The 13,898-nt window shown below is 32.7% G+C and overlaps 1 protein-coding gene across 2 annotated transcripts in view; it reads left to right on the forward strand.

Annotated features, from left to right (window-relative positions):
- Stx17 (syntaxin 17) overlaps positions 1-13,898 on the forward strand; it is a 56,427-nt gene that overhangs the window by 8,149 nt on the left and 34,380 nt on the right. For both annotated transcript variants that reach the window (XM_005326317.4, XM_013359086.4), the window contains exon 3: positions 6,598-6,663. In XM_005326317.4, coding sequence (XP_005326374.1) covers positions 6,598-6,663 — 66 coding nt within the window. The remainder of the gene's footprint in view (positions 1-6,597; positions 6,664-13,898) is intronic.

Raw genomic sequence — 13,898 nt, forward strand, 5'->3', positions numbered from 1 at the left:
CTCAGGAATTATGGTGGAGATTGCATAGAATTTACACTGGCCAGGGTCTGGTGGATGGATTTTGGAATTTACGTCAACATCAAGTTTACTGAGCACTGAGTATTGACTTGGCAGGTTATGATCTCCTATTTGCTATGGGACAGTCCAGTGACATTTGTTCTTTCAAAAGGAACTCTACCAGAATAAGTTTAAAATTAGAGTTCTCCACTGTGGTTTTCTTTTGATTTTTTGGTTGGGTTGGAATATCTGGTCATTAGGCCTTAACATATTAACACTCTTCATTGCCTTCAACTGACCAGTTTATACCAGAAAAATGCCAGCTTTTTCTACCATGGATACCATGTATCTTCCAAGTACTACAGTTCTTTTAAAAATACAGAAAATAAGTAAGTGCCAGAAATACTAAATGGAAATTTCAATGCAAAATATGAAACTGTCTCTAGAATTCAGGGTCAGTATTTTGTCATTCCTTAATTTCTTTCTTCTTTACTCATAAGCAATAGGTGATGCCATGACTTTTAAGGATGGTGAAGTAGTTGTCTGGTAAACTGGTTATTCTTGTCATGAATGGAAACAAATTAAAGGGTTCCATGCTTCGCTTAAGAAGAAGGCCTGGTTCTTTTAGCACTATAATATATAAATAGACTTGTTTACTTTTGATTGATCATCTCCATGTAGAACGTTTGATCAGATGTGTTTCAAAGTCCTGACCTAATACTGAAGTGCTCAGTTACAAAGAATATGGGAATTTAGCAAATGAATTGATTCTGAAAGGTAGAAACAGGTGGATTATGGTGTATTTAAGGCCATTTCTTCCTTTTATTGTCATAATTACCTTTGAGCTTTGACATGTCTTAGAGTTCTCTTTTCTTATATTTATTCTATAAAAAATGCCTCCTGTCATTATCTCAGATCCTAGCCACTTGAATGACCAAATCAGTCATCATCAATGGCAAAGCCAGAATCCTGGGAGAAAGGTAGTTGAGATAGGAATGGGTCTCTTGTTGATTTCACTAATTGTGCCATGTGTCATCAGAAAATTATTCCAGGTTAGTTACATTGATCCTTCTTTGTCCAAACATTTACTATTAGTGTTTTGTGAAATTTTTACTTTTTGTGAAAATTTCAGGCATTATTAGAATAATTATAAGTGATATTATCTTAAGTCAAGCAGCTAAATTCATACTGAAGTAGGCTTTGTTTTATATCCTTGATCATTCTACTATCTGTAGGACTTCTAGTTTAATAAGAAAGTAACATTTTGTATAGGGTTGACTAGTTTATTTTAACAGTTATGTTATGGCAGTGTAAAAACATTTGAAAGCTGCAGTGCTCTGGACAAAAGAATTAAGAACTAATTTTGGACTCCAGGTGTCTGACAGTGCCTCGCTTCAAAAAGCCATATTCTTCTTGGCAGAAAGGTGTAGAAAGATAAAATATTTATTATGCTGGCCATCAGTCATCCAATATGAATTTAAAAGAAGAAAGTCAGACTGAAGGGAAATTGAAGGTAAGCCTTAGTGGCGTGATTCTGCAACATCTGAAAACAATGAGAGTAGTGTGCTGTGGACACCTGGAGCTGTATTCCATAGGTCCTTCAGCATTTCATTTTATTATACATGATAAATTTTATTAACATGTAATCCTGAAATGCGAAGTGTTAGCACTCAGTTTGCTTGGCTAATGTAAGATAGACTTGAGCATAGTTAATAGGGATGACAAGATAGTAAGCTTGGAACATAACGTTCTTTGTTTTGTATTGTAGGGATTTGGGGGAAATTTGAATTTGTAGCACATACACAGTATTAGTTAGCATGTATTAGTTAGGATATGGTAAAGATCAAGTGAAAGAAAACCTCCAAATAGTATAAAAAATGGTAGAAGATTTTGTGCTTTTGTTTTGTTTTGGTCTTCACTATCTCATGGTAATGGAGGCAGTCCTGGCCTGCAATGGCAGCTCAGCGGTCATGAAAGACCCAAGCTCTTTTTATCTTGTTCTCCATCTTAACTTGTTCTGTCCCGTATGTCAAAAGTCTACTCTAGCACCAGCTATTGCATCCACATTCCAGCTTAAATAGAGCTACTGGAAATACACATTACTGTGTATGTGTATGTGTGTGTTTTTTCTCTCTTAATGTGCTTATGTACATGTACACATCCAAATACTCTCAACTTTTCAAAAGAATCCTTGTTTCATGGATCCAGTATCATATCATCTTTCTATAGTGGTATTATTTTTCAAGTCTTCTTCTGTTTCTTTGTTTTTCCTGAATGAGTTCTTTCCTCCTTTCTTCCTTCCTTCCTTCCTTTCCTTCTATAATATTATAGGTCTCCTTGGCTGGCTGTTGATTTTTAAGAGTGCTAATCAGAAGGTACAGGTGTGTGTATGTTTCTGCGTGGGTAGTTGAATAGCAAGATAGTAGTGGGGACCTTGTCTAGAGAGGTGAACAACTGAAGATCTATTTTGATGGGGAGCCACGAGATGCCAGTGTCTGTAGCTACTCAGGATGAAGACAGCTTCTAGTCCTTGTTGTTGGGACTGTTTATTTTATCAGAAGTGATGGTTGTGGTGGAGGTGGGGGTGGAAAAGTTGAAGGGGTGGACATAGTACAAATTTCGTGGGTAAGCAGAGAGCGGATCTGGTAAACAACCTGCTCCTTACATAAACTTTCAACCAAAGCTTCTGCTTTGTGCCCCACTACATACTTCCACTGGTGACTTGGTAGCTGGTATCTCTGGTTCATAGCCCTCCTGGAGGAGAGCAGTGCTTTTGGCCTGTTCTCACTGTCTCTTTCCCACAGAGTCCTCCACTTCTGCAGGCTGAAGTTCCAGCTTTCTCGGACCTGCTGAATCAGTTGCAGCTTGTCTGTATTCTTTCTGGCTTCCAATTCTTTGTTAAAATTTCTCGTCATGTCGGGCTGGGGATGTGGCTCAAGTGGTAGCGCCCACGCCTGGCATGCGTGCGGCCCGGTTCGATCCTCAGCACCACATACAAACAAAGATGTAGTGTCCGCCGCAAACTAAAAATAAATATTAAAAAAATTTCTCTCTCTCTCTCAAAAAAATTTCTCATCATGTGATGTTTTCCATTGTATTCTCATTATTCATGTTAATTTATACCTTTTAAAGTTCCTTTTCCTCATTTAATGGGGTTTCAAAAAAGAGCTGAGATGAATGTTTGTATTCAAGCTGCCAGGTGTAATGAGAAGGAAAATTATTTATTACAGGAAATAAATGTTAGCTTTTCATAAGTATTTATTGGTGTTTGTTGTTTGTTGTTCTTAGATTGTTAGCATTAAAGGATATGTAAAAATAGATTTTTAGTTCTCAAGAAGTTTGCAGTCCAGTTAAAGAAATAAGATTAGAAATATTAAAAAATGATGAGGTAATGTATAATTATGTGTGGAAATGGGTGGCATGGATTATACTATTTAAGCAGCATGAAAACTGAACTAAATGGTACAAAACCATACATAATCAGTCTTACTTGTTATTTATTTATCTGTGCAATTTTTTTCTTCATATTTGTTAATTTATAATTACATTGAAAATCAATTTCTCTATTTAGTTGTTGAATATCTACTTACTGGATTGCATTGCTTTTCATGAGAAGTCTCTGTCATTCTTTTTTTTTTTAATTATTATTTTTATTTATATATGACAGTGGAATGCATTTCAATTCATGTTATACATATACAGCACGATTTTTCATATCTCTGGTTGTATACAAAGTATATTCACACCAATTCATGTCTTTATACATGTACTTTGGATAATAATGTCCATAACATTCCACCATCATGTTCTTCCGTACTTCTGTACTCTAGCTGCTTTTAAGATTTTTTTCCTTTATCACTTTTAAGTAGTTTTATAACATATGCATCAATGGATTTTCCTGTTTCATTTGTTTGAGCTTCTTGTATCTTTGGGTTTATGTTTCTTATCAAATTTGGGAAAACTTTGCCATTAATTTTTTAAAATTGTTTACTGCCCTTTCTCTCCTTCTTCTCATGAAATTTAACTATATGGAGAGTGTATTGTTTTTCTTTGGCCCATGACTCATTGATTCTCTGTTCATTTGTCAGACCCATTTTTACTTTTTGTGTTTCATTTTGTATAGTTTATATTGTTATGTCAAGTTTACTAATCTTTCCTTCTACATTGTTTTATCTGCTTTAATTCCATTCAGTGCATTTTACATTTCATATTTTTTAAAAAAATATTTTTTAATGTTGACGGAACTTTATTTTATTCATGTATTTATATGTGGTGCTGAGAATTGAACCCAGTGCTTCATACATGTGAGGCAAGTACTCTACCACTGAGCCACAACCCCATCCCCTCAGATGTTGTTTTCTAACTCTAGGAATTCACTATTTTAAAGTGAATTCCTAGAGTTAGAATTTATGTCTCAGTATCCTTATATTTTCTTCTAATTTTAGAATACATGGAATGCATCATAATGACCCTTTTAAATATCTTTGTCTATTAATTCCATCGATTTTGTCATGTCTGGGTCTGTTTCTATTGATTGGATTTTCTCATTATTGATCATATTGTTCTGTCTTTTTACACACATGGTGATTGTTTATTGCATGCCAGACATTGTGACATTTATTGTGTACTAAATAGTGATGAATTATTTTAAATATATTTGAACTTTGTTTTGAGGCACAGTTGAGTGTCTCAGGTAAGTTATTTGGGAACACTTTGATTCTTTGGAGGCTTTCTTTAAAGCTTTCTTATGTATGACCACAACAGCCTTGAGTTCAGGGTTAATTTTCCCACACATTGGCAATACTTTGAAATAGTCTACCTGATACCTAGGTATTTGACGGTTTTCCCATTCTTTCTTGTGGTGGAATAAAATGTGTCTGGCCTTTTGTGACCATTAGGAAGTATTCTACTGGTTTCTTTTCAGTGGTTCTTCTTCTGACTTCAGGTTCTTTCTTCACATGCATGTGCTAATCAGTACCCAGCTGAAGACTCAAAAGGAAAACCCTGCATATCTCTGATATTCTCTCTCAGAGTAGTCCTCTCAGTTTTCTTCTCACCATGCGGTTCTCTCCTCTCTGGTATTCTACTCCATGAATTCTAGCCATTGGCCTCTACAAATGTTCAATTCTGCTTCTTTAATGTTAATTTTTCTTAAAATATTATGACAAATTAGTGATAAGTAATAAATTTCAAAATGGTTTATTCCCAAAAGTATATCTTTGGTTTCTTTTTTCAAACTTAGTTGAAGGAGCAGGTTGGAATATTAAATAAGAGGATCATGATAGGCCTTATTGAGAGGGTAAGAATTGAGAAAGCACATGAAAATCATGAAAGAATTAGTCTAGTGAATATCTTGGGAGATCATTTAAACAGAAGGAACAGCTACAGCAAAGGATTTAAGAAAGGAGAGAATCTAGTGTGTTTAAGGGAAAGCAAGAAGAGGCTGAGGAAGATAGAGAATAGTATAAATAAGCTCACAAGGGTAACAAGAAGAAGAAGGAATAAAAAAAATACTATAACACTACCTAAAAAAGAGCATTCATACTGGACCTGATACTTTTCTTATAAATGAAAGTGTTTTGATGATATTTATGAATATATATTAAGCTTAATATATATATATATATATTAAATTTAGCCATTAGTATTTAGTTTTTAGACAATATAAAAATCTTACAAATATCAAGAGTTTATTTTACTGCATCATTCACTACCAAATTTAAAGAATATGAAGAACAAAGAATATAAAAATGTCCTAGAAAAAATTTTCAGTGCTCTCCTCTTATGATTTATTATGTCTTTCATGCATGCATGGGGTATTTTCATTTTTTTGGTCTTTTCAAATCATTGCTAAGTTGATTCTGTTTCAGTGTAGAATATATCAAAAATGTCTTTGATGTCATTAGTCACTTCTCCTAACATTTTAATTTTTTGAATCTTTTATTTCAACCAAACATCATATGTGATATTTGGTATTGATGTTTATATGCTATATAAATGCTTTTCTATAATGTTATTACATTTTCCTCTGGTTCTTGTCAAATGAAAAAATTTTGATTATTATGCTTATGAAGTTTCTTGGATGATATTCTGAAAGCTAAATATTGCTTTGGTAAAAACTGAAACACATATGTTACATCTTTAATCTCGTTTTTGTTTACTATCTAGTCTGCAGTCTTGATGTTACTTTTTTTCAAATTAAGATTTTAATTTTCAATATTTTGTACTGACAAACATTTAAAATTCATAGTACAAAACAAGAATGTATAAGGAATGGGGTTAATCTTTTTATTTTTCACATTCTCTTACATTTTCTTTCTTTATATTTTCTATCTCCAAAAATGTTTACAATATTGACAAAAATACATATTTTTTTCTATAAAATTAAATAAACTAGATCTGTTTATCTTTTGTTTCTTTTATTATTTCCTTTGTATTTAATATTATCAAAAACTTCCTACTTATATGGTCTTTGGAAAGTTAACTACTACCACCAAATCACTATCTTCTCTAAGTTTGAGAGATTTTTGTGGTAACATGACAATGAAATAATCCTTTAGTGATGAAAAATTTAGTACCTTGTTCCTCTCTTTTATGTAGTATCAACGGTGCAGAATCTGGGACAAGTTGCATGAAGAGCATATCAATGCAGGACGTACAGTTCAGGTAAGGCTATAATATTATTTCTGGTAAATCAATGTGAAAAAGGCAGTCTTGGAAAAGTTTTGCTAAAATAATGCAGGTTGAGTGTCCAGAATGCTATGACCAAAAAGAGTTTTAGATTTCAGATTTTTGGGGTTTTTAGAATATTTGCATGTGTGTATTGTGTTATCTTGGGGGTGACACCCAACCCTAAATAAGAAATTTATTTTCTGTTTCATATACACCTTTAACATATAGCCAGAAGGTAATAATGTACAATTTTTTTTTAACTGTACCTGTGTTCTGACTGCAACCTGTCACATGAGGTCAGGTGTGGAATTGGTGTGGAATTTTCTACATGTATCTTAATGTTGATGCTCAAAATCTTTGGAATTTTTGTATTGGGGTGGTAGGTGTATATTCCTCTGTGCCTGAATCCTTTTAATGTATTTGTTATTATTTCCTTAAGGATACATTTTTTAGTAGGACTTTCTGAATCATATTTTTAAAATTTTATTTCATATTAACAAATTTTTCTACAGAATTGATACATTACCTTACTCTCTCCCAATCAATACATTTTTCCAAAAACCTTTTGCTAAATTGGTAGGTTAAGATAGTGCTACCTTTTTTTTTTTAATTGCTTTGATAGGTGAAGGTTTTTTCACATATGTCTTGGGCAATAATATTTCTTAATTGTCTGTTTATGTTGTTTGCAATTATTATATGCTGACATCTTTGATAAGATTACCTTATAATTTAAAATATATATTTATTCTATATATAATATGTATTGCAAATACTCTTTGCTAGTTGCTTTTTTTTTTTTTTTTTTTTTTGGTACCGAGGATAGTACCCAGGGGCACTTAACCACTGAGCCACATCCCTAGACCTTTTTTGTATTTTATTTAGAGACAAGATCGGGACTAAGTTGCTGAGGCTGGCTTTGAACTCAAGATCTTCCTGCCTCAGCCTCCTCAGCTGCTGGGATTTAAGGCCTGTGCCACTGCATCTAACTTAGTTATTTGCTTTTGAAAAATTATCTTATATTAGACAAAGGTGCCAAGAACATGCATTGGAGAAAAGATAGCCTCTTCAACAAATGGTGCTGGGAAAACTGGAAATCCATATACAACAAAACAAAATTAAACCCCTATCTCTCACCATGTACAAAACTCAACTCAAAGTGGATCAAGGACCTAAGAATTAAACCAGAGACTCTCCATCTAATAGGAGAAAAAGTAGGCCCTAATCTCCACCATGTGGGATTAGGCCCCAACTTCCTTAATAAGATTCCTGTGGCACAAGAATTAATATCAAGAATCAATAAATGGGATGGACTCAAACTAAAAAGTTTCTTCTCAGCAAAAGAAACAATCTGTGAGGTAAATAGAGAGCCTACATCTTAGGAGCAAATCTTTACCCCTCATACATCAGATAGAGCACTATCACTAGGGTATATAAAGAACTCAAAAAACTAGATACCAGAAAACCAAATAATCCAATCAATAATTGGGCCAAGGACCTGAAAAGACACTTCTCAGAAGATGATGTACAATCAATCAACAAATACATGAAAAAATGTTCATCATCACTATCAATTAGAGAGATACAAATCAACACCACTCTAAAATTTCATCTCACTCCAGTCAGAATGACAGCTATTATGAAGACAAACAACAATAAGTGTTGGCGAGGATGAGGGGACAAAGGTACACTCATATACTTCTGGTGGGACTGCAAATTGGTGCAGCCAATATGGAAAGCAGTATGGAGATTTCTTGGAAAATTGGGAATAGAACCACCATTTGACCCAGTTATCCCTCTCCTCAATCTGTACCCAAAGGACTTAAAAACAGCATACTACAGGGTCACAGTCACATCAATGTTTATAGCAACACAATTCACAATAACTAAATTGTGGAACCAACCTAGATGCCCTTCAGTAGATGAATGGATTAAAAAAATGTGACATATATACACAATGGAATATTACTCAGCAATAAAAGAGAATAAAATCATGGCATTTGTAGGTAAATGGATTAAGTTAGAGAAGAAACTGCTAACTGAAGTTAGCCAATCCCAAAAAACCAAATGCTGAATGTTTTCTTTGATGTAAGGAAGTTGATTCATAGTGGGTTAAGGAGAGGGAGCATGGGAAGAATAGATGAACTCTAGATAGGGCAGAGGGGTGGGAGGGGAAGGGAAGAGGCAGGGGGTAATTAATGATGGTTGAATGTGATGATCATTATTACCCAGAGTCCATGTATGAAGACACAAATTGGTGTAAATATACTATGTATACAACCAGAGATATGAAAAATTATGCTCTATATGTGTAATAAGAATTGTAATGCATTCCTCTATTATATATAAATAAAAAAATTTTAAAAACACTATTTATAAGCAAAAAAGAAAAAAGATAAGTTTAAAATTATTTAAAACTAATTGTTAAAAATATATTTACATGGTTTTAAAAATCAAATAATCAAATATAATTAGAGATAATTATAGTACCCTGCTCATCATTTCCAAGTCCTAGTTGGAAGAAACCATTGTGGACCTTTTTGGCCCTTTTTCCTAGTATTTACCTCTTTATTACTAAATGCCATGTATAGATTGGTATTTCCTGATTAGGTGTTAACCTCTTTACTTCTTAACATTGTAGGTGGAGCTCTAGTTTCCCACTTTACTCTCCTACCTCCCTTTTCCGTATAAAATTACATATATTGCAATCTGGTGAAATTAGTACTCAGTATCTCATTATTTTGATTATTGAGAAATATCTGCCAAATCAACTAGTGAAATACAGTATAGCCCTTTGCTCTTTTGGAAGTTAATAATTGCCTCGTTTTTTAAAATTGCCTGGCTTTCACTATATTTGTGACTATTTATTTCAGATGCTCCACATCACTGTCACATTTTATGAATGTTTTTCATATGCTCAGATATATCAGTTTCCTTCTTCATTTTGACAACTCCACGCTGAAGCCCTTCTGCCCCCAGCTATACTATGTATTCCCTCCAGGCTTGCTGCACAGCTGTTGCTCTGGAACTTCCCTTAGATGTTCCTCTGTGTTGGGTCCCTGTTTTCCTGTGTATCATATCTACCTCATTTTTTAATTTACTTCATTGTTTTGTTTGAGTAATTTTTTTTTCCTTGTTTGTGGTGCTGGGGATTGAACCCCGGGCCTTGTGCATTCGAGGCAAGCACTCTACCAACTGAGCTATATCCCCAGCCCAAAGGAGATAATTATTTAAGGAATGGTATGTATAAAAACAGCCTTTAGTCCTCTATTAAGTGATTGATAACTTTGCTAGATGTAGAATTCTATTTGGAATTCTCTTTCAATAGTGAAGGCCTTCTAGCTCTTTTGTGTTACTCTTTAAAAAGCTGGTATCATCTGATTTCCCTCTCTTTTTCCTCTCTCTCTTTGGGAGCTTTGTGCTCTGCTTATCTATGACGTTCTGAAATTTGATGATCTTGTGCATTGTGTTAGATCCTTTTGATCGATAAAAATTCATATTCTTTAGTTCTGAGAAAATTTCTTTGATAATTTATTCTCCTGCCTTTCTGTCTTTGCTTTTTTATTTTACTTTTTTAGATATTTTATATTAAGAGTCAGCAAACTGTGGCTCATAGGCATATCTGGCCTTCTGATTGTCTCATTTGTTTACTTCTTTCTTTGTTTTTATACTATTATGGCAAAATGGTGCAGTTGCAACAAAGACTGCGGCCTGCAAAGTCTAAGCATTTATTATCCGACCTTTTACAGAAAAGGTTTGCCAAAACTTGTTCTACTGAATGTGGGAACTCTAGATTGCATGTCTAACTTTATCTTCTATTTTCTGAGAGATTTCTATAGCTTTTTCTTCAACTTTTTCCACTGAGTCATTTATTTCTGTCATTATGATATTTTTTTATGTTCTCTTTTTTTCATAGCATCTCATCTATGGGTGTAATAGTTTCTTTTATTTTTCTGAGACACTAAAAACCTATTTGCTTGCCTCCTGGTAGGCTTTACTTAAAGGTACTTTGGCAAGTTGGCATTTTCCTTGGGAAAACCGTCAAATATTAGTGTCTAAAGATTGTTCTAATTCAGTTTTCTAATGACAAGTCTGTACTCTTCTGCTAGGGCAGATAGGTCCTTAATTTGCAGAGCTATAGGGACAGCTTAGATGAAGGCTATTGGACTTTCTATAGGCTTTCACCACAAATCCCGACCCCCCCCACCCCCGATCCCTCACCCCCCGCACCATGTTTCTGAATCTAGAGGTAGTTTTTCCAAAGAATGCATACCCTCTTGCATTTCAAAAAAGTTAGTATAACTGCAGTATTGTGAATATTTTGGGATACAATGAAAAATGAATGCCAGAGGTCATTAGAAAAGGTCACAGAGATGAAGGAAATAAGATGCTAGTAGCTTAAAGTTATGGAAATAGACAAAACCAGATTTGATTTGAGATTTAGGTGTAAATAGAATTTATCTCTCTGTATTTTACTGTGTGATAACTAGAATTATAGACCTAAGGAGCAGGAACTATATCTCTACTATTTGTATATTCCACAGCACCTGGTTCTCAGCAAGATTCAATGTTTATTGAATGGTACTGAGCATGTTAATGTTAATGAAATTATTATGACTTGGATTTCTTACCATCATCACTGTTTAAATATTATTAAAAATCACAGGATTTGATTGAAATATTGACTATGGTCAAAATGTTTGTTTACCGATTTAATATATATTTATGTACATATATACATATATATATTTACATTATTGACCTCCATCTGGCAAGGAAGATTTATGTGTGTCATTAAAATAATGAGATTAAAAGTACTGTTAGATAATAGGTATTTGCTTAGTTTTATTCATATCTACCCTGAATTTTGTGTATAGACTTGTTCTTTGCTAGTTTGTGTAAAAGTCATTTTTGGAGAAATAATTTCATGAAGTTATGTCACTATTGGACTTGTGTAATTAAGAACTATCCTTTCATTTCATTATGGTATCTTTTGAGAGAAAGTACTTCTTAATTAAATGTGGTCTATTTTCAGTCTTTTATGGTTCATGCTTTTGGTGTCTTGTTCAAGAAATCCTCTATACTAAGATCAAGAAGATAAACAATATTTTATGTGTTTCAAACTGTATCATTAATCTATGCTTAGATACCTTACATTTTAGGTTGTACGTATGTGTGCACTTGTGTGTTTGTATTTGGGGCAAGTGTAAAAGTGTTGGCTTTATTTTAAATTATGCTAATTTTTGCTCCTAAAAATAGACATATAGTTAATTTTCAAGAGTCAATTATCCTTAAACTATTATAATAATTAGTCTGTAATCTCTTTGTATCTTCTTTTTATGGTAACTTTTTGAGTAATATTTTTCTTCTCATAATATCCATATTTTTCTGATTCTTTCTTGCTTTGATTCTTGGTGTGTTTTTTTTCAATCTGGCTCATTGGTTATTGGAAGAAACAGTTGGTTATAAATAAGCTTATTCAAATATATCTTTTTTTAAAGGCTGTATAAAAAACAACAGCTCCCTCTGCAAAAGAATTCTTAATACTATTTATACATGTTATTTTTCTGAAAGTAAAATCTCATTATACTATATCCCAATTAAAATTTTCTTGATCATTTGAATCGCATGCAGTACTGTTTGCTTGAACAAGTTATTTACTATCTCTGAACATCAGTTTCCTTACATGTTATTTTTCTGAAAGTAAAATCTCATTATACTATATCCCAATCAAAATTTTCTTGATCATTTGAATCATATGCAGTACTGTTTGCTTAAACAAGTTATTTACTATCTCTAAACATCAGTTTCCTCAGCTTTCAAATTAGCATAATAGTCCCTAACTTTTGGAATCTTCGTAAGGATTGTCCATCATGTGTACCCAAAGCCTATACAGCCCCTATCATATAGTAGATCTTCAGTGAATAAGAAGAATTAGTAATAACAAGTTTGATTTGATACTTCCACTTTTCGCTACTAGATCCAGCTAACAAAATGTTGGCTTTTTGTTTAATTTAAAACATTAAAATTGCATTACTTTCTCCATTTTCATGAGCTCATCATACTCAAGTATAAAATATATATTTAAAAGCTCAGTCTTCCCCACTCTCCTCTCCACATATGTAACATACAGTAACAATCCTGGTTGATAATAGAGGATTCTGATAATTACATAACAATTTCTGCTGTAAGAAATGTGTCCAGATGGCAATTCAAAAAAAGTTAATTTAAATAATTGTTTAAATTTTTAGTAAAAGTTAATGTAAGCCAGTATGTGATTGTCAAATATATTATAGAAACCAATAAATAATATAGTGCCACCCATCTGGGTTCTGGATAAAGGACTGTTGTCCTCATTTTTCAGATAAAAGGGAGTTGAAGATTAGAATTTGGTGTTTGTCTAAAGTAAAACAAACAAACAAACAAACAAATGTAGTTATTTGTCTAAATTTGAGAAATTTAGTGTTTGTCTAAATAAATGGTAGTAAAGAATCTAGTTTATCTGGCATAGTCTCACTGTTCCTAGTTGGCATTAATGAGAATCCTTACTGAGAACTAATTCCAAGGTAGTATCTTAATTTTTTCTTTTTAATCTGTAAATAGTTTCAATATTAGGCAGAAAGGAACTGAGTTCTGCACCTAACACCTATACATTAGGTGCTTATTAGATATTTAAATAAATGAAGTCCTTTTTCTCCTTTGATTTTTCTTTTTACTTTTTCATGGTTGAATATTTTTAAGCTGTTCAGATATATGTATATATGTTTCCATCATCCATTCTTTTCTTGATAAAATTTAAATTATATTATTAGCACATACTAATTCATCCATTCTTTTTGGTACCTTTTGATATTGAGGTGTAAAGTCATTATATTACCATCAATACCTTAGTATAGTGATTAGAGAATACAAATAAAGACTAGTCCATATTTATGTTAATTAAATAGTTTTAACTTTGAAGCCCTTAATAATAAATTACAGATTTCTAGAATGTGTTTACTCTGTTATTTAAATGTTTACCAGTGGACTTATATTCTGTGTTTGAAAAGAAATCAAATTAATTATTATGATACCAAATGTTTTCTGCTATACACAATTTGCTCTTAAAATTACATGTTGTAAAAACACATTAGGAATCCTAAATCAATATTTAATCAAGGCAAATATATGCATAGCCACTCATCTTTTAATCATTAAATACATAATTAGCATTTTTTAAAAATTTTCAATTA

Source organism: Ictidomys tridecemlineatus, chromosome 4 (assembly GCF_052094955.1).
Source record: "Ictidomys tridecemlineatus isolate mIctTri1 chromosome 4, mIctTri1.hap1, whole genome shotgun sequence".
NCBI lineage: Eukaryota > Metazoa > Chordata > Mammalia > Rodentia > Sciuridae > Ictidomys > Ictidomys tridecemlineatus.